Raw genomic sequence first — 20,448 nt, 5'->3', positions numbered from 1 at the left:
AGCTCCGACGACCACACGGCTCTGATTGTAATTGGTTGAAGGATCGGCCCCCTGAAACTTCTTTTATACGAAATAGAGCGCGAGAGATGTTTCCTGAATGTGATTAAACAACACGACGCTGCAGTCTGTCATTGTATGGAATCGCGGGTACCAGCCACATAGAGTATATTTTAGAAGAAACCGAGTATGCTCGCTAGCCATAGAATATATAGAATAAGCCGAGTCCGCTCACTATCGCCACCTGCAGGCACTCAGCTACCCTGCATGTGGCAGGAGGGATAATGAATGCGCTTTGTTCGGCCATGTACATAGTCATTCCCGCTTCCATCAAATCACTGCAAAGGTCATCAGGTATGAGGGAGAAAAATACACATATTTACATCCGCAGAATGACCAGAAAATGTCTTACAATGTCTGCCAGGAAATGATAAGTGATCACTTACCGCTACATATTCCCCTATCTAACAAGAGGATGGAACTATTTATATTCGTCATATTTAGTCTACTTTGACAATATAATGTTGGCTAATTGAAGACAATGTTGCTTGGGGAGGTAGGTAAGTGCTTCACTGGAATGTTATGTTTATTCCTGTGGAAGATAAAATGAAGTGATGGCAATCAATGAGCCCTGGACCAGTGCCCTGAGATAAATTGATTTTCAGCACTTACAGCTCTAGCCCCATATCAAAACATTACACCATTACTATTACAGCTATGCCTCTTGTCAGCTATTCTTTGTAACCCCATTGAGATGCTGCATTATCCTTAAGAAGAGGTCAGAGAAGCTTCTAACAGATGGATTTATGATACATTATTACCACTGTCAGATTTTCCTAAGCAATGCACAGTGTTGGAGAGACCCAGCTAATGAGATTTGTAGTTTCCATACATGGAAAGGATCTGCTGATGAGCTCACACTGGCCAGCATTAAACACAATCAACAACACTCCCTACTGAATGCATGGAGGATGACATCATTCCAGCAGTTCACATGGCCAGGAGCTGGTAATACTCAGTGTATCCCTGTAATCCATCTTATTAATGGAACTATGAGCACTGTCATTTCTCACAGCTCTGCTCACTCCTAACACATGTTATTATCAAACACATATACAAGAGTTTCATCTGTGGGTTATGATGTGTGCACATAAGGGTTGTATCTTATATTTCTCTATTTTGGGCTCCGTTCATATCTCTGTGATGCAACATTGCATGTGTGTGTGTTTCCTAATGCCAAACAACTGAGCTGCTTACTGCACCTAAATTGCAGAAGTGCATGACCCGTTTTTGTTAAAATTTGCTAAAAGTCCATAGACAACGCTTTAAAAGCCCCTACAGGTCATCAGTTTAGAGATACGTGTAAATATTGGCCCTAGAATTGCTCTCATGCGTGGCGATACCCAACATGTGTAGCACGATTGTCGTTTTCGTACATAGGAGCACCTGACGTGTGTTTACCTGAAGAAGCGCGTGCTCGTGGGGGTGGGGGGACTTTAATTTTTTTCGTTATTATTTTAAAACTTTACTTTAATTGCTATCACATATGGGGGCTTACAAGCCCCCCATGTGAAAGCATACTGGCAGTGACAGGTACTTTTCTTTGAAGCCCGTGGACGTGCATCTCAACAAACTTCCCCCTGTGAACAAAAAAAGTGAACCGTGAAATCACAGCACACAAAAACGTGCACAAGGGTGCAAGGTCCTTCCGAAGAAGGGACCCATTTCCCGACCCCCCGGGGCGCAAGGCTCCTGACAGGGGTTGAGACTGGTGGTCCACCAACCCGAAGGCCGGTGGACCCATTTCCTATGGGGACCTGCCGAAACAGGTCCCCCTCAGTACTTGGCAGGTGGGATCTCCCGAAGAGAAACCCACCTCCTGGGTGGGAGGAGGCAGAGAACCCCGTAAGAGGCACAGAACCTCCTCCCAGCATCAGGAATAGGCCCCGAAGGAACCTGCACCTTCCGCATTCTGTGGGTCAAAATTTAAAATAAAAAAAGTGCCAAACGTGCATAGAGTGCAATAAATAAATCTAAAGTGCCAGTGCACCACGCTGACAGGCCTTAGGGGCCGGAGTGCAAAAATATTGCCCCGGACTAGCCATAAGGCCTGTCCAAGAGGCGTTGTGCAGAAAATTGCAATGTGGAGTGTGACCAAGTGATCAAGTGAGTCAAGTGGGGTCCCACACCCATGTGACTACCTGAGCACCCCTGGGACGCCACCCCCAGGGGGCACAACTCCACGGGCTTCTGCCGCCCCCCGAACCCTCGGGCCAGACCCCGTGGTTCTCCGCTCACATCAGGAGGTAGTGCCGTCGGGGGTCCTCCCACTGTCTAGGGTCTACCCGTACATCAGGGCCTGACGCAACTAGCAGTGGACCGAACCGTCCTCCGACACCCACCATTACGTCAGAGGGTACTAGAATGTTCTCCCATCGGGTGGCAACATCCTCTCCCCTCCAACAACTGATAAGAACAGATACTACACTTGATCTTAGCCAAAAGGCCGAGAAGCGATTGACAGGTACTCTTTACGGTGATGCTAGGGGTCCAAAAGACCCCTAGTATCACCTTTACACACTAAATAAGCTATTGAAGTGCAGGTCACACTTCAATAGCTTATTGCTTGCCTTTAATAGCGCAGCAATGGGACTGGAAGTGATGCACTACACATCGCTCCCGGTCCCATAGTGTCGGGAGATCGGTAAAAACAGACATTCGCCGCTCTCCTACCCAGCTTCCCGCTGACACCTGAGATGCCGATCCCAGGCCCGCAGGAGGGGCAGCAGAGCCCGGGAAACACGGCGGGGGGTGTTGGGGGCCGTCGGCTCTACAAATATGAACAGAGTCCCGGCGGCAGAAAGGAGTCTGTTTAACCCCTTAAGGACCCATGACAGAATTATCCTGAAAAACAAGCAACTCCTGAGTGTCAGTATACATTGGGTTTTCATCTCCACATAATGTAGAAAGTGATACATTGTATTATAAGTAATGATAACATTGTAGTTACAAGGCACCACATGGTGTTACAGTTGTTACCTCATCACCATCACAACTCGTATATTCTTCATTTAATTTCCACATCATTCCTCCAGTGTTCCTTACATTGTTGTCATCAATTCTATCTTTGTACCAGCGAGATTCAGTCTCCGTAGAGACTGTCAAAAATTGCCAGTGCCGGCTATATTTCAAGCCGTCATGGCGGGGTATTGGGAAAAGTTTTCAATTAGCAATAATCTGTGACTTCCTGAGCACCCCTGGGACGCCACCCCCAGGGGGCACAACACCACGGGCTTCTGCCGCTCCCGAACCCTCTAGCCTCGATCAAGTTTCGGATCCATTCAATTAGCAATAATCGCGCCTCGGATAAACCTCATTGGCTACAATACTGCCACTGCGCAAAGCTACCGAACACTGTCCGTGCTGAGTTCCCACAATCACTAACATCACAATCAAGTTATGTGAAGCGACACTGAAACACTTCAATGTTACCTCTTTATATGTAATAATGGAATGTGAACGTTGTATCACACAAATGACTCGCATACACGTTTCTTATACATGAAACAACTATTACATCTATACGTAAAAGAAGCTGGACGAGTCACTGTTGCATTGTGGGTAATATATTCAAATGAGTACTGGAGCTCCGACGATCACACGGCTCTGATTATGTTTCAAATCATATATTGATTTTATAACCTAGAACAGGGGTCCTCAGACTACGGCCTGCGGGCCAGATCCGGCCCGCCAGGGTCCTTGGCCCGGCCCGTTCGGGTGTCAAGGCCGGATTAAGGGAGCTGCAGGCCCCTACCTTTATTTCCTCCCAGCCGGCCGTTGTAAAAAAAACGGCCAGCCGGGAGCTCTCAAGATCAGCCACGCCCACTTGCGCATGCGGGAAATGCAGTCAATTTAAAAACAGGCAGCGATGCCTGTTAACATACAAGCGATCCGCCGGCTATAGAGCCGGCGGATCGCTTGTATGGGCGGTCGGCCCATGTCCCCCCCCTCCGCGGCCCCCCTCCCGTTGTCACGCTGATCCCGGGCTCCGCTGTGCCTGGTGCAAGCCCGGGACCAGCATAGTGCCTCTGACAGGGGATCAGAGGGAGGTCGGTACACGATCTCCCTCCGGTCCCCTCTGCGCTGTAAGAATGCAGAAGTGATGTATATTACATCACTTCCCCATTCTTGTGTCACTCTACAGCTTCAGACGCTGGAGAGAAGCTGATGAAGCAGATCTCTGCTTCTTCAGGGGAATCCTAGGTGACATTAGGGGTCTTGGAGACCCCTGATGTCTCCATAAAGAGGACCTGTCACATCTTTTGCTATCACATAGGGGGGGTGGGGTTTCTTAGCCCCCTATGTAATAGCAATAAAGCCGAGTGAAAGAAAAATAGAAAAAAAAATTAAAGTTCCAAAAAACCACCTAATGTAGAAAGTGATACATTGTAGTTACAAGGCACCACATGGTGTTACAGTTGTTACCTCATCACCATCCAACTCTTAGTATATTCTCCATTTAATTTCCACATCATGAATCCAATATTCCTCATATTGTTGTAATTAATTCTTCTATCATTATACCAGCGAGATTCAGTCTCCGTAGAGACTGTCAAAAATTGCCAGTGCCGGCTATATTTCAAGCCGTCATGGCGGGGTATTGGGAAAAGTTTTCAATTAGCAATAATCGCGCCTCGGATAAACCTCATTGGCTACGATACTGCCACTGCGCAAAGCTACCGAACGCTATCCGTGCTGAGGTCCCACTCTCACTAACATCACAAACAACTTATGTGAAGCGACACTAAAACACTTCAATGTCACTCTGTTGTATGTAATAATGGAATGTGAACGTGGTATCACACAAATGACTCGCATACACATTTCCTACAGATTAAATAACTATTACATCCATACGTAAGAGAAGCTGGACAAGTCACTGTTGCATTGTGGGTAATATATTCAAATGAGTACCGGAGCTCCAACGAACACACGGCTCTGATTGTGTTTCAAATATTTTATTGATTTTATAACCTAGAACATTACAAACATTCTGGGAACCTTATTTAATTAACCCCTTCGCCACCAGTGACGTACATAGTACGTCACTGGCAGCGGGCCCGTTTAAACAGACTCCCGTCAGCTTTTACATTTGTAGAGCCGGCTTTACAATAGAAGCAATTCTGGTGACTCGGCTGTCGCCAGATCGCTACTGCAGGCCGGTAAACTGCCCGCCCCATGAGACCAGCATCTCAGGTGCTGGCGGGAAGCTGGGGAGGAGAGCGACAAATGTCCACGTGCCGATCTCCTGCCCACTCTATGGGACTGGGAGCGATGCAGATTACATCACAATAGCTGTCAGTGCTGGGCTCCTGAAGCCCAGCAATAAGCTATTGATGTGCGATCTGCACTTCAAAATGGAAAGCTCAGTATATAACAAGCTACAGCTCGCTATATATTGAGGGCACCACAGCCGGGATGGATCCCAACAATTCTGTCTGGATCCACCCAGCTAGCTGATTGACAGCGGGCTCTGCCAATGTAGAGGCAGAGCAAGCTGTGCCCACCCCCTATCCCATTTGTTCCTCCAGTCAGCCCTGGAGGATCAGAGAGGGAGGAATCCCTGCGGGAAGCGGTGATTGACAGTCACGGCTGTCTGCAAGGAGATGATCAGAAAGTGAGCGAATTACGGTATGTGTTCGCTCACTTCCCGATCAACAGAGCTGACCTGTGACAGTTTCTTTATAAAAACTTTGCAGAGCCATTCATCCAACACAATTGCATGTACATTTGTCAGATGTGAATATAGCCAAAAAATAATGTTATCACTATATTTTCTTTCCAGGTCTGGAAAATACGGCATAATGGCCACAAGATGGGGCATAGGAAATACCTTAATTCCTATAGTTCTTAGCTCCCATTTAGTGGACATGGAAAGAAAATATGTTAATAACATTCGTTTTTTACTCTATACGCACAGATCAAATGTAAATGCAATTTTCCAGAATGAATGGCTCTGTGAATCATTAATAAAAACACCGCTAAGAGTCATGTTGTTGCACTCGGTTCTATTCTATTTGCACACGATCTTGCCGGTAGCAAGATTCTGCACACAAACTTTTCTGTACAGCATCTGAACTGCATGGACATGGAGTCCATATAGCTGAGGTGCATAGAGACAGCTTCTTCCCTGAGAAGTGATGGTCTTAGAAAAGTCATTTACTAGGCAGCTGCTGCTCAGGGTGTACATTAACAATAGTGTGTAATCAGTGGGGGTCGTCTGCCGTGAGTGAGTCATTCATGCGCCAGCGCCACTGACTACACATTATTGATATTTACATGTTGAACCAGAGCTGCAGTAGTGCTGACCAATAGGGTTAATTAACACAAACGTTTACATGCATACAGCGTAAAAATACCACCAAACGCAGAGCCCCGAACGCAGATTTTTCTAGCTTTGGTAGCTGTATGTAGCTGAACACTATGTACCAAAACAGACCAGTGGGCATGGGCCCATAGCATACTATAATGCTGTATTGAGTTCCATATACATTTACAGACCAGAACACAGAATGTTGTAAGCCTGTGATGTGGAGGTAGAATTGGATCATGCAGTAGGCAACCTAGGCAGGGGCCTAGAATCCAGGGGCTGTCCAGGGAGCCCAGCTACATCCTTCATGCTCCTGTAGAAAACCGGGGGATAGTGCAATTACTCAAAGCTGTGCCCTGCTTTACAAAAGAGAATGAGCTCCTAGTCCAGGGATGGACAAATTAATATGGAATTTAGGAGGCAGCGGGAATTTTTATAGGAGCCATTGACAACTACAGAAAACCTCAAAAGTTAGGCGTCAGCTTTCATTTTTAAGGAGCATTGGCGACCTGGCTTCTGGGATTTGTCCAGCCCTGTCCTAGTCAGTTGGCATCTGATGAGGCCATGCCACTACAAACAATCAATTGCAGCAGCTTACCTGTGCCTATTGCAATCCTTATTAATGTCAATTAAAGGAATGTCTCTTTAGAGACCATGTCACCAACTTAATAGATTGCAGTCAAAACCACACAAAAAATATCAGAATTTTAAAGGGCTTACTTGCGGTTTTTTCCCTTTCCATAAGTTATATTTATTCACTTGCAATGTGTCTTTGAACTTGCCAGAAAATGTGACAATTCCAGGAAGAGTCAATTCTGTAGCACAGACCCTTCCCTCCTTGCATGCCCTCTCCTCTAATGGGAGTGTCAAATGTATTCTTGGGCTGACCCAGCTCCTCCACCAAGCCCCCCTTCCCCAACAATACCTTTTATGCAGCTGCCCGGGGAGGAGCGAAGAGGAGTACAGTACAGTTACTTGAGTGATAGGTCATTGTGGAGTCTGCTGGGGCTGTGCTCAGAGTAATACTGCATTGAACATTGCTCACTTTATTATGAGCGCCATTCAGTGCAGAAGTACAGACAACCCGCCACCGGAAAGGAAAAGGATGGTCCAGGATATAACTGGACCAGCCAGAAGACCCTTACAAGCAAGGTGTACATACACACCGGCTCCCATACAACCCTTCCTCTACCCAGCATGCCTCAGTTTTGTGAGAAAGCAATACACAGGGCGGACCTGTGTTCCTCAATAGACAAAACAAATAAAATATTGTAAGTAAAAAAATCTAAATTTTCTTTATTGTCCATTGAGGGACGCAGGAATCCAGAAACAGCCAGCATGTCCAAAAGTAGTCCAAAGAAGACAACAGCCACTGACAGAGCCAGCATGTCCAAAAGTAGTCCAAAGAAGACAACAGCCACTGACAGATCCAAGAAGTGACTAGGAACTGTCTGCAACATAAAACTACCTGAAGGACTAAGCCCTCCTCATGGTGTTTGCCAATGACCAAGGGGAGGCCTCAGGGGATCAACCAGATTCTCCAGACCAGGACAGAAGAGATCTATTTATAAACATTTTCACCAAAGTCAAATTTTTCCATTTGGATTTAATTGAAAAAGTGTGAATCCTGGGTCAAAGTTGTTTGAAAAATGTATAAAAAGAGCCTTTGTATGTGATTAGCAGCAAGCAATCTTCTTATCACTTGTATTGCCCCATAAGCTGACACCAGCAGGCTCTAATCCACCTCGACTCTAGAGTTGTCACCTCTACATAGATAAAACACCTATCATATCCGCCCCGCCCCTCCAACCTTTCAATAACACTGTCCTTACGTCCGAATTTTTGCGGCTTGGTTGCTGCCCTACACAGCTCCCCATTCATTCACAACAACCTTTTAGCTCAGTGTAAAGTGTGCGTGGGATCATCTTTGCAGCCTTCCTGAGATGTGAAGCCCCTTTAAAACCGCCAATAACCCTTTGTCGCTACTCTATCCACGGGCTATCCCCACTCTATTCCCCGGTCTTATAACCCTCTCAAAGTGGAACTTCCGGTCTGCGCGCGGAGGATTGTGGGGACTGTAGTTTTGCTTCTACAGAGCCGTGACAGCAGCGGGTGAGTGTGTCACGTAGAGGGTATTCGGTTAGGTTTTATGGCTGCCGTCTGCCCCGTGGTCTGTCCCGGCATACACCCTCCCAGCAGTACAGGGAACATTAGGAGTGTGTTATGGAGGTTGCTCATGTTATGAAGTGATTAGTAGAGCTTAATAAATGAGCTTTTCTTCTGCCGTGCTCTTCACACCCTGACGTAGTGTGGGATGTCATTAGTGACGTCATGGACACATGACTAGAGACGCCATACAATACTTATCACAAGGTCTAACCCTTCCTCACTATACTCTAAATGCCCCTTTTTGAGTCACAAGGCTTTATTCACACGGACATCAGGATTACAAACACCTCTAAAAAATCTCTTTGGTGGTTCACTTTTCAGAGGAGTTCAGGAGGTAATACTGCTACCTCCTGAATGCCTGCTTTGGCTTTTTATTGTGAGGGGAATTTCACATGACAATACTGCAAGCGTTTGGCCCTTGGTAGCGGGGTGGCCTTGTATAGTTCAGTGGGCGCGTTGGGCAGACGCCACCCCCTGACAAATGTGCCACGCCACAACCATGTATATATACCACTGTGAGTGGCTGCCATGTACAATTGTAGGTGGGTGTTCAGGGGAGGGGCAGTAAAAAAGCAAATGACCCAGCCTAGGGGTCCATTCACACTGGTGTGTATTGTGATTGTGCGTCAAATGTGCAAGCTTCTGCGTATGTTCATGATACATGCACAAACGCAGAATGCATTTGCGGTGCCACTATTAGGTAATGGTACTCCAAATGTGGCCAAACAAATGTGTTTTCCACATGCGGGACAAAAACGAGGAAAGCATGTCGCCAAATTTGTGGCATGTACTTCTTTTCTGCTTTTGGTGTGTGTTCAGGGACCCAATGGGGACGTGCGGAAAACAAAGTCCTGTAACATGCGTCCCCGCTATGCCGCAGTGTGAACTGAGCCTACAAATACATTTTCCATCACTTCCTGGCAGAGGCCCTAACCCAGGGGTAGGAAACCTCGGCCCTCCAGCTGCTACAAGTCCCATGAGACATTGCATTATTCTGACACCCACGGACATGACTCCCAGATGCATGATGGGATTTGTGGTTTCACCACAGCTGGCGTGTCAAGGTTGGCTACACATGCTGTAACCTGTCCACGCTCCATCCAAAGTGGAGTAAACAGTTTGGGCGCTCTACACAGGTTCCTGTGTGACGACATGAAGGATGGGAATTGGACTGCAAATCTGAATACCTGCTGGCCATTCCAGCTTGTTGCTGCACCACAAAGATAAACCTTACCTAAGCCAGCCACAGAGTGGTGTTGGCATGGCAGTCACCTGGCTGGTAAAACTCGATGCCAATGTTAGTAAGAGGAAAGCAATCATAAGGACTGTATTTTCCCCAGGAATTGGTGTATATAAAGCATGGATGAGGGTTGGGCACCTCTGGGGACATGTAAGTCACCGCTCCCTGCAGGGATTCCCCCCTCCCCTCTCTGTTCCTCCAGGGCTCATTGGAGGGACAGACAGGGGAGGGGGTGGGCACAGCTGGGTCTGGCTCTAGAGTGGCAGAGCCAGCTGTCAATCAGGTAGCAGGGACCCCAATATTGTTGGGATCTTTCCCTGCTGCAGCACGGCTATACGCTGTCAGCATATAGCAGGCAATAGCCTGCTATTTGCTGAGTTTTGGGTCACAGGAGGCTATAGTAAAGGTCCTCTTGTCACCCAAAAGAGAACAAACACTAAAAAAGGTTGTGCCATAGTTCTCTTTAAAAAAAAAAAAAAAAAGACATAAAGCCAAACCTCAGCGTCACTTCTCTTTTGGGTCGCAGGAGAACATTTACTAAGATATCCCTGTGGCCCAAATTCAGCAGTTACCAGGCCAATGCCCGCTTACATAAAAAAATAGAAGCAGGAAGTGCACATAGCATGGAATTTACCGGTTATCTTAATCTTGACTAGTGTTTTCCTTGGTAGATTACAGAACTCACTGTCACTTATTCTACTTGTCTTGCAGAAGGTGAACTATGATCATAGCATCTGAATGATGTGGATCTCAGCCCCCAAATGTTCTCTTGCGTTTCGTAAACACAGTATTGCCTTGATCAGACGGAGCTCTAATCTAAGTTTGTCAGGATATGTCCCAGGCTGTCCCCCTGCTGATCCGAATGAAGTGGAGCGCCTCCAAGACTTTGTGCTCCGCTCTCAGAGATTGTTCGTCATGACAGGTGCTGGAATCTCCACAGAATCTGGAATCCCGGATTACCGATCAGAGGGAGTGGGACTGTATGCCAGGACTGAACGTAGACCCATTCAGCATGCAGACTTTGTCAGGAGTCAGGCTGCTCGCAGGCGATACTGGGCCCGGAACTTTGTAGGGTGGTCACAGTTTTCATCCCATAAGCCGAATGTGGCGCACATGGCTCTCTATAACTGGGAGAATGCTGGGAAGCTGCATTGGTTAGTGACACAAAATGTTGATGCCTTACACGTTAAAGCTGGACAGCGCCGTCTGACTGAATTGCACGGGTGCACCCATAGGTAATGAGAACAAAGTATTATAGCTTTCTAATAACTTACAGGTCTATTCACAGAAGGGTGAAGAGTTTGGAGAAGGCAGAACAAGTGGACAATCTAGGACAACATAGCTGAACTGGAAAGTGAGCTGAACTGGAGAATTTTTCCAAATCAGCTATGTTGTCCTAGATTGTTCACTTCTCCTGCCTTCTTCAAAATCTTCACCCTTTTGTGAATAACACTGTTAATGTTTTCCTTCTCTGCTTCTTTGTCAGTTCATTTTAATTTATCCTTGCACTTATTTTGTGCAGCTTTTGTTTAATGCTTTTTAAGGCAACCTGTGAGGCCAAAAACATATGGTTTTTAAAATGGAAGCAAGCTATAGGGTCTATTAATAGTTCAGGTACATGATGAGATTCAGATTTTCAACCAGTTCTGGTAGAGTATATTGTGTTCATTTAAATATATACTTGGTGCCATGATCTTACCTTGCGGCACTTCGTCCGCACATCACGGCACCTCCCTCAGCAGCGACGTCACCTCTCCTCGTGATGGACACGCTGGCCGCCATCAGTAACTCCACCCACTAGACGCCGGCTCCCTCGTTAAGACAGAGGGAGATTCAATTGCTCGGCGTTCAAGCAAGGAGAATGTACGTTGAGCAATTGATCCCCCTCTTGCTGCACCGCTCTCCATCCGGAATTTTGGGCTGATTGCGGTTTCCTTCAGAGCTACTGCTACACGCCTGCAAGCGTTATCCGTGGATTCATATCCCACGTACCCAGCTGCACAACCGCAAGTAACCTGTACTGAACATAGGGGTAATCCCTGTCTTTGTGAACTGTGCATACGCTTCTGTGTACCTTGCCATCTTAATTCCCTCAATTGTTACTAAGACTCCGTTAGTTGTGCACTGCTCAAATTGTTAACCAGCTAACCCGAACTATTCTTCACAGCAGACCCCATGCTGCATCTTATTCAACCCCTTTAGTCCTCCATTGAATGTTACTCATTAAGACACCACATTATATTGTCACCCCTGTATGACTGTAATACAGAGGTATATGGGGTATGTTTATATTGGTGGTATATGATGTGTGTGGGAGCTGCGCCCCCTCTTCCTCACTATAGAGGCATCCCCAGCCTGAACGCCTACTATCTCGAACAGGGCTCTGATAACTAGATCCGCAGTTGTGATCCAGCAGCTTAAAGGAAGACTCTACTGTTACACTTGGCCAAATATGAAATATAGAGTGAATTGTTGGGAACACCATGTATCTATGGATGACTGTTAAAGGGATATCCCTTTTTAAAGTAAATCCAAGTTGTAATCCCAGATTCACTCCCATCTTTCAAGCCTTCCCTCATCTAACTGTTTACATTTCCTTGGAGGTTTCCATTCAGGAATAATAATACAAGTGTGGACAGACTGCTGTAGAATTGAGGAGCCACTCTGTACAGGTCAAGAGCCAGCAGGATTTTTTTAGGAGACAGCTCCATTGACATCAGCTAGAGAAAACCTCAAAAGTTGGACACCAGCTGTAAGGAACATTAGCTACCTGGCTCCTGGGATTGGTCCAATCCTGTAATCCAATAATGTAACAGCCAGAGAGAATACCCTGGACTCAGAAGTCCTGTAGTTATTAAAGAGAATGATAAGACAGTCATTCATGGTGTGATTAAAAAAACATTTAAACTTTGTTCCATTTTTTTGTAATAGTTCTAACCTTTCCCTTTCTTGAACAGACATGCCTTGGATAGTACTTTTCAAAGACATTTAGTAGATTGAATCTTCTGGTTGCTCTGCTAGAGGATTCTGCTTTTGGTAGTGAATTTTAGCCGAACAGGACCTGCTTCAGCAATGAGATACCATCCCAAACTCACACATTGGTCTCTTCCCTGTATCTGACCCTCTGCACATACTTTGTTTACTCTCCAGACTACCTGTCTGAATAATCATTAGACCCAGATATGTAGGCAGCGGAAGTTGAAAGCAAATCTGAACTTTATTTGAATGTCTAGCTAGTCTTCCCCACTGCCTGCCTCCTGAGCCTCTCCTTTGGATAGTGCGGCTAAGCATGACCTTAAAGTATCAATATGGGGGTGGAAGGGACTAGGACCAAGCCGAGTAAAAGCAAAGATTTACATGAAACCCTAAGCCTGCCGCTGTATCTGTATGTAATGATTTTTGACAATGCTTTTTACTGAAGATAATCTGTTTATGCATTTTTTCATCTTGTGCTCACTTTGAATTTACCAGGTATTGACAGGTATACTTTAAGCAGCCAGATTTCATGGACAGGGCCACGTTTGGACGCATAGGTAGAACAGGTGAAGAAAATACTGCTATACCCCTGTGGAAATGCTCATCATTTGTTATTTGCTTTTTTTTAGGGTGATTTGTCTTGGCTGTCACACGGTGAGCAGCAGATTTGAGCTTCAAGAACGCTTCATAGCTCTCAATCCATCTTGGAATGAACAGGCTTATGGGGTTGCACCAGATGGTGATGTTTTCCTGACTGATGAGCAAGTGTCCAATTTTCGTGTCCCACCCTGCGACAAGTGCGGGGGTATTCTGAAGCCGCAAGTGACATTCTTTGGTGACACAGTAAATAGAGAATTGGTGTTCTCTCTTTATGACCGGCTAGGTGAAGCTGATGCCATGCTGGTAATGGGATCCTCACTGCAGGTAAAACATATTTTTTTTAAAGTGAAATTTAATGCATAGATTTTCCAATGTATTTTACCTTTGCAAGCACAATATGCAAGTACCTGGTATCCTCAAATATATGTAAATAGACCATCAGTTAGATAAAGGAAACAAATGGGCGACAGTTGTTTTTTTTTTGTGCTTGTTGAATGAGCCCCACCACAACCAACGGCCGCCCACACATCAGCCCAAAAAAAACTCAATTTTTTTTCATGTTACTCACCCGTTTGGTGGTTCCCTACCTGAAAGCGGATGGCTGTTCTTGCAATCGTGGGGAACGGCTCATGCTGAAGGGAGGAAGCGACTACCAGGCAGGGATCTGCAGTGAAGGCTGCACACATCTGCAGGAAAAACTCCAGAAATCCGTGACAGCAAAAAACGATATCCAGGCCCAGAAGGCCAAAGGACCGCCATGCCGGCCTCACTGGTCCATATAGGGATCCCAATCGATCCCCTCAAAAAATCCGCCCCCTCCTCCTCGAAATTGCAGAAAGGGCAATCTTGCCCAATAACAAAGATGGCGGCCTCTGCCATGGACCGCGCAAATGCAGCGACGGGGCGGGCACAGCGACGTCAATCGCTCTCCGGTAAAACAGCCGGAGAGAGCGGGCGCCGCACCTAAGAGGACCCGGGCAGCTGCAGAGACAGTTCCCCGCAGCTCCATGCTCAGAAGGAGAGCCATGGATGACCCAGGGGAGGCACCAAAAATCAGGAGGTGAGGACCGAGGGAAAAGGAGACAAAAGAAAGATTTAACAACAGGAGAAAAAAAAAAGCAGAAAAAAGCGAGAAACAGATCCCTACCTGGGCTCCTGCACAATGGCCCTGTTGCTCAACACCACACCGCTTGTAATCCTATTTAGGATATATGCGGGACACCACGCGCCCCTAAGAACTGCCAGAAGGGGCTCCCAGTCCTAAAGGCACATTGAACAGTCCAGGAACTGGGACTACACCTGGGAGAGGCTGAACCCAGGCGGCACTGCGGCACTTTATGACCCAGAGGTAGGGACGACATGACTGGTCGCAGGTAGAGACGCGAGGACAAAAAAGAGAATGCAGGAGGAGTCTCTCTCTTTTTTTATAGATTTTTACTGGTCCTGTGGGTAGGGATAAGGGGCGGAGCTTATCGTTTGTATGCTGCCAGGAAGGCACCAGGAAATCACAGATAAGTGACCCTACCGTAAGTGTTGATCTCCTTTGTTCCCCACTGCCCTTATTGTTTCCTCCCACCAACCCCTACGTGTCTGTAGTGAAGTAAGTGTTGGAAGTGCAACACTTACGTCACTACAACAATGGGTGCAACGATGGATACAGCCGATTGACACCCCCAAAAATTTCGGTTTCAGAACCTTCAGCCTGGGATTTCTCTGCATCAGAGCAGGAGACCACAGGAGATGTTTCTTTGCAGATGCTTTTTTTTTTAAACCAAGTTTGGTAAATCAACAGAGTCACCTTAATCTCTGCTGAAGGAGGGGATCAGCGAGTCTGAACTTTAAACCTTCCTTTCAGGAGAGACCACATGACCAGGTGCTTAGGCATTTGGAAATACAATACAATCAGCAAATCAGGGTAAGTATTTCTCTTACTTTTATTACTTTTTCCCCAGTGCAGCAACACTGTTAGCAAAGCTTTATATTAACATTTCTGTATATGAGCACGTTAAGCGGTGAAATATTTCACATATTAAAAGGCCCCACCATTAGGGATGCACCAATATATCGGCCGCCGAAACAGATCGGCCGAAAATGAAACTTTTGGCATAATGCCGAAAATGCAATTTTCTGGCCGATACACCGGAGCATCCATGATTTTTCTCCTCCCCGTAGGGCGCTGCTGTGTGTTCCAGCGGGGAGGAAGTAGAGAAACTGTCACAGGCGGCCGAGCACTGCGGGAGGAGAGCGCTGTGAGCGGCCGGCGTATCTCCTTCCACACCGCTCAGCCTCCTGTCATAGATCGGCAGAACGGTGTGTGGGCGGAGAAAGTCAGCGCTGTCACGGGAGGCTGAGCTCTACTCCCACACTGCTCGCTCAGCCTCCTGTGACAGCGCATCAGGAAGGAGAGCGAGTGCAAACACTCAGCAATCATGGATCGCTTAGTGTTTGTACATAATTGAGGACATAGTATGTTTACTATATCCTCAATTATGAATGAATGAGAAGTGATCTACCTCACCTCCTGTTCATTCATGATTGTGGTTATAGTAAACATACTATGTCCTCATGTTATGAATAAACAGGAACACTCAGTACAGAGGATTAATGTTCATTTATAACAGGGGATGCAGAAATAGAGATTGAGGGCCCTGTGTCTTCAATCTCTTTTTCTATTTTACAAGGGAAATATCAGGGGTCTGTTTAGACTCCTAATATTTCTCCAAAGCCCCTAAAAGTAAAGTAAAAAATACAAATATGTAATAAAAAATGAATACATAAATAAATATAAAAAGTGAAAAAGTTTATAAAAAATACAATATTTTGAAAAAAAGTGAAAGTTAAATAAAACAATTTTTTGGTTTCGGCCTGACATTTTATTTTTTTCGGTTTCGTTTTAGTTTTGACATTTTCATTTCGGTGCACCTCTAACCACCATTTCTGAAACCTAGGCACCATTGTTAGTAGGTTAAAGTGACGCCAAACTCAGGAGTTAAAGTGACAATAAACTCAGGAGTTAAATCTTATAAATGCATTCAAGTTCCTTAACTATTAACAAAAATGTATCTTATTTGTGTATCACTCAGCTGTAGATCCTCTAATCATCTCTGAATTGGTGCTGACACTGTCCTTCCTTCTGGAGGGTGGCTACTTTTGTTCGCTATGGTCCCTGTGTGTGTTGTAAAGTAGCCACCGCTCCAAGCTCACTCCCGGGATGGACTACATTCCCAAACTAAATGTGAGATTGTAGTCCATAATAGAAAGAAGGAATCGCCAGCACTCAGTAGATAGCGTTCAGATAATAAACGTCCATTTAATCGGACAAGTCGTCACACATAACGAAATACCAACGTTTCGGGGCCGCACAGGGTCCCTTCATCAGGGCAATCACATTATTATTCATCAGGGCAATCACAGCTTTGCTGCTACCTCCATTCTGGGAATCTTTAATAAAGCGTTTATTAAAAAATAGAAACTGGTACTCACAACTAGAAACTTTTTGATTAGACTGGAGTTCTTTCACAAGAGAGAAGTGCCATATGCATGCATTTCTCAGATTAAGATTGCTGACTGTACAGGACAGAACTTTGCTGTGTGTGAGGTTGGATTGCAGTGACACAGAGTGCAACCACCTCATGAAAAACAATGAACGTTAATGGATAACCAAAACCATGCACTGAGAATTTGTGTTATTTACTGAGAATATCAGCTGATATTCTCAGGCCAATTTAAGTTTGTTACTAGCCATATATGGGGAAAACAGGTTCAGTATAAGAAAAGGAAAATAAGGGAAATGCATGACAGGGTAATGCTTTAGCTCTTGTCTTAAAGGCTTAATTTACTTATTAGACCTTTCTAGTTTTATGTTACACCCATAATCAGGGTTTAACATGACATATGGTGACTTTGACAACCCACCACCTCCGGTCAAGTGCAGGGACATCACTGCACTTGTAGTCCATTCATACTTCCTACCGTCCCTTAGCTGAAAGTCCGTACCTCCGTATGGACAAGAGCTGGTAGAAAGAGTCTGCTGGAGGCAGAGCATTGCACCCGCAATTCACTGATCCACTGATAGTGGTTGCAGTGCTTTGCAGGCTCAAATGCAAAAAAAGAATAAGTGCACATGTTTTTCTTTTATTAATGTGTCTGCATTTATTTATTTAATTTTTTTGTGTGCAAAAGGTGGATTTTGCCTTTAAACCTTAAAGTGTAAGTTAAATAATTTTTTAGAGAATGCTGATTGGCAGGTTTTTTTATGGCAGTACTTACACAGTCTTTTCTGCCATAAAAGCTTTTTTTTCGATCATTTGGCACTTTTATTATTTCTATACGATGAGATGTGCATGCACAACTCAGCTAACAGACCCGCCATGCTGATATGCAGTAACCCCTGTACGCATACATGGGAATTCATGCTAGCCGGCCCATTAACAGGCTGAAGACACCAAACCTGCAAAAGAACCGAGCCACAGATGGAAACGACGAAGAGGGAGGATTGTGGCGTTAGAGGGGATCAGTTTGGCAGGTTTGTCATAATGTTCTAATATGCTGTGCATACTAGAACATTATGGCTTAAAGCTTGGGTTTTTTTTTTAAAAGTCACTTTCCTACCACTTTAAGGTAGCTATATACCATTCCTCCTAAATAAGCCCAAATTGGAGCTGTGGGTGGACCTGTCAGCACCACCCAGCACAACAAACTTAGATGAAAAAAATCAAATGAGTCCGGTGGAACATTGCCGATTGAACGGTGACTGCATCCAATCAGGTATTCCCGAAGTCAAGGTTGCCGACTGTTTGAATACAATAACTGCTCAGATAGAGATTCTTTCATCCACGCAGTTTAGTGTGGGTGAAGGAATCTATTCATGCTATGCATGTATGGCTAGCGTTATTCAAGTCATTAAAGCATAATGACCTGAACTATAGCCCAAGCTTGTTTGGCCATAGCTCTCTTTAGGGTCACAGGAAGACATTTACTATGTCCTCCTGTGACCCAAAACTCAGCATATAGGAGGCAAAAGAGCTGCGGCCAGGAAAGATCCTGACACTATTATCGGGATCCACCCCACCACCTGATTGACAGTTGGCTCTGCCTCTCTAGAGGCAGATCCAGCTGTGCCCACCCCTTCCCTTGACTTTCCCTCTAGTCAGCGCTGGAGGAACAGAGAGGGGAGGGGGGAATCCCTGCAGGGAGTGGTAACTGACAATCACCGCTCTCTGCAGGGAGAAGATCGGGAACTCAGCGATCAGCAGTGCTTGTTCACTCAGTTCTCGATCTATAGAGCCGACATGTGACAGTTGCAGTGTCACACATCAGCTCTAATTATGGGGATGATTGTATTTCACTCTCCCCTTAATTCTCCTTTTAAAAAGCACGCCTGCCCTAATAGAAAACAACATATGGGTTTAAGAGGAATAGTTTCTGAAATTGCTGAATGTAAACAGTTACCATTTTTACCTCCTTTCCTTGAAATGGGAGATAAATGAAAGCACCATCCAGTGTTTGACACCTTGACAGATTATGTGTCTGTTCTGGCCAGTTTCCACACAGCTGAACAGTGGAGGCATTGCATCATGGGAACAGACCTTTTGCTCTGGTTCACGCCTGCTCAGATTTGATGTATAGGGATGGGGAATGGATAGAAAACAGGTTCTGTTTTTAATGATTTTTTTGTATTTTTTCTATGTGCATGGCTGGTAGCAGCTTAAATAAGGTTGTTTTGCAAACAGAAAAGGTTTCTGTTACTCTAAAATGTTATTTGATCATGTCATGTGTCCAGTTTAGATGTGGAGTATCCCTAGAAAAGTTATTCGACTTATCTAGCTTCTTCCTGTATAATTAGTGTCTGACAAAATAATACAGAGTGCATTGAGCTATAAAAGAACTTTATCTTCTGTTTAGGTTTATTCCGGGTATAGGTTTGCGCTAAAAGCCCAGGAGAAGGGAATTCCTATTGCAATACTTAACATTGGACCCACCAGAGCCGATCATCTTGCAGTTGTTAAAGTCAGCGCTCGCTGTGGAGATGTCTTGCCAAAGTTAATGTCAGTGAATCCGTGTCTACAGGAAAATGTGAGCTAAATGACTAGTGGAAGAGACACAACAAGCAACTATGCGCAAATTGGATATATTGTCTCATAAGTGGTGGAAGAATCTTCTGGGTGCACATAGAGCTGTAGCTAGTTTATTATTAATGCAACACTTTACAGGTCTCCTCTATGGTGTTTACGATATATACTGTATATATAGATATCTCTCTCTCTCTCTATATAGATATATATAGAGAGAGAGAGAGAGAGAGAGATATCTATATATATAGAGAGAGGTATATATCTATACATACAGTATACATACACACATATATATACATACATACATACAAATAGAGATTTTTTTTGCTATATGTCTTGGCGAATAATAGCCAGGTAGAGCATCATACCTCTTAATAGCTAATATACTTTTTCATTGTGCTCAAAGGTTTCATTATTAAACTAAACCAGTAAAAACCTGCTCATTCTGCATTCTGCCGGCTGTCCTCACCTTGATTCGTTATAGTCCTATTCTAGGCTATTTAGCATACTTCACCTAGATCAACACTCTAATCATTTTATAAGCCCTGAAGGAGGGGGAGGCCTACCCCCCAAAACCCATGGCTTTATCTGATGTTCTTCTTCAATGAATACTTTAAATGAATTTCCGAGTAAGATTACCCTTTTTAGTAGGCGCTCCCAGCTACATACTACCGATTTGTCATAAACCTGATCATTTCATACTGAGCATCTGTTGGAAATGTGCATAGACAGAGGTTACCTTCAATGAAAACCATACATCAAACCAATCAGTAGATCCAGAAATATAGTCATCTGTAGCTACATATAAATGTCAGCTATCTTGTAAAAGTCAAGATTGGCACTGCCTCCTAGTGCCTCTCGAGTGTCCCCATTGGTCAGTAAAGCAGCCTATAACTTCAAAGGGCAAACAGGGAATTTAGGGAGGGGGTGGGGCCAAGTTGATCTTTTACAGAAAAAGTCTAGATTGGTTTATACCTGCAGCAGCCTTTATCTACTGATCGCAGTAGTGTGCAGTTTATGCT

The 20,448-nt window shown here is 45.0% G+C and overlaps 1 protein-coding gene across 1 annotated transcript; it reads left to right on the top strand.

Annotated features, from left to right (window-relative positions):
* The first annotated feature begins 8,432 nt into the window (after window positions 1-8,432).
* On the top strand, window positions 8,433-19,531 carry SIRT4 (sirtuin 4). The gene is made up of 4 exons (XM_018572037.1): window positions 8,433-8,479; window positions 10,488-11,011; window positions 13,382-13,676; window positions 19,257-19,531. The coding sequence occupies exons 2-4, from the start codon at window positions 10,515-10,517 to the stop codon at window positions 19,434-19,436; spliced, it is 972 nt and encodes a 323-aa protein (XP_018427539.1). The 5' UTR covers window positions 8,433-8,479; window positions 10,488-10,514; the 3' UTR covers window positions 19,437-19,531.
* Window positions 19,532-20,448: the final 917 nt, after the last annotated feature.

Source organism: Nanorana parkeri, unplaced genomic scaffold (genome assembly GCF_000935625.1).
Source record: "Nanorana parkeri isolate BGI_ZX_2015 unplaced genomic scaffold, ASM93562v1 scaffold1911, whole genome shotgun sequence".
NCBI classification, from domain to species: domain Eukaryota; kingdom Metazoa; phylum Chordata; class Amphibia; order Anura; family Dicroglossidae; genus Nanorana; species Nanorana parkeri.
This window is presented reverse-complemented; position numbering and strand designations above follow the sequence as displayed.

Bases quoted from the DNA above. Each gene is read 5' to 3' on its own strand.
- SIRT4 (XM_018572037.1), top strand. From the start codon at position 10,515: ATGATGTGGATCTCAGCCCCCAAATGTTCTCTTGCGTTTCGTAAACAC. The intron at 11,012-13,381 runs GTAATGAGAACA...GCTTTTTTTTAG, and splicing joins TTGCACGGGTGCACCCATAG to GGTGATTTGTCTTGGCTGTC. The intron at 13,677-19,256 runs GTAAAACATATT...TCTTCTGTTTAG, and splicing joins TAATGGGATCCTCACTGCAG to GTTTATTCCGGGTATAGGTT.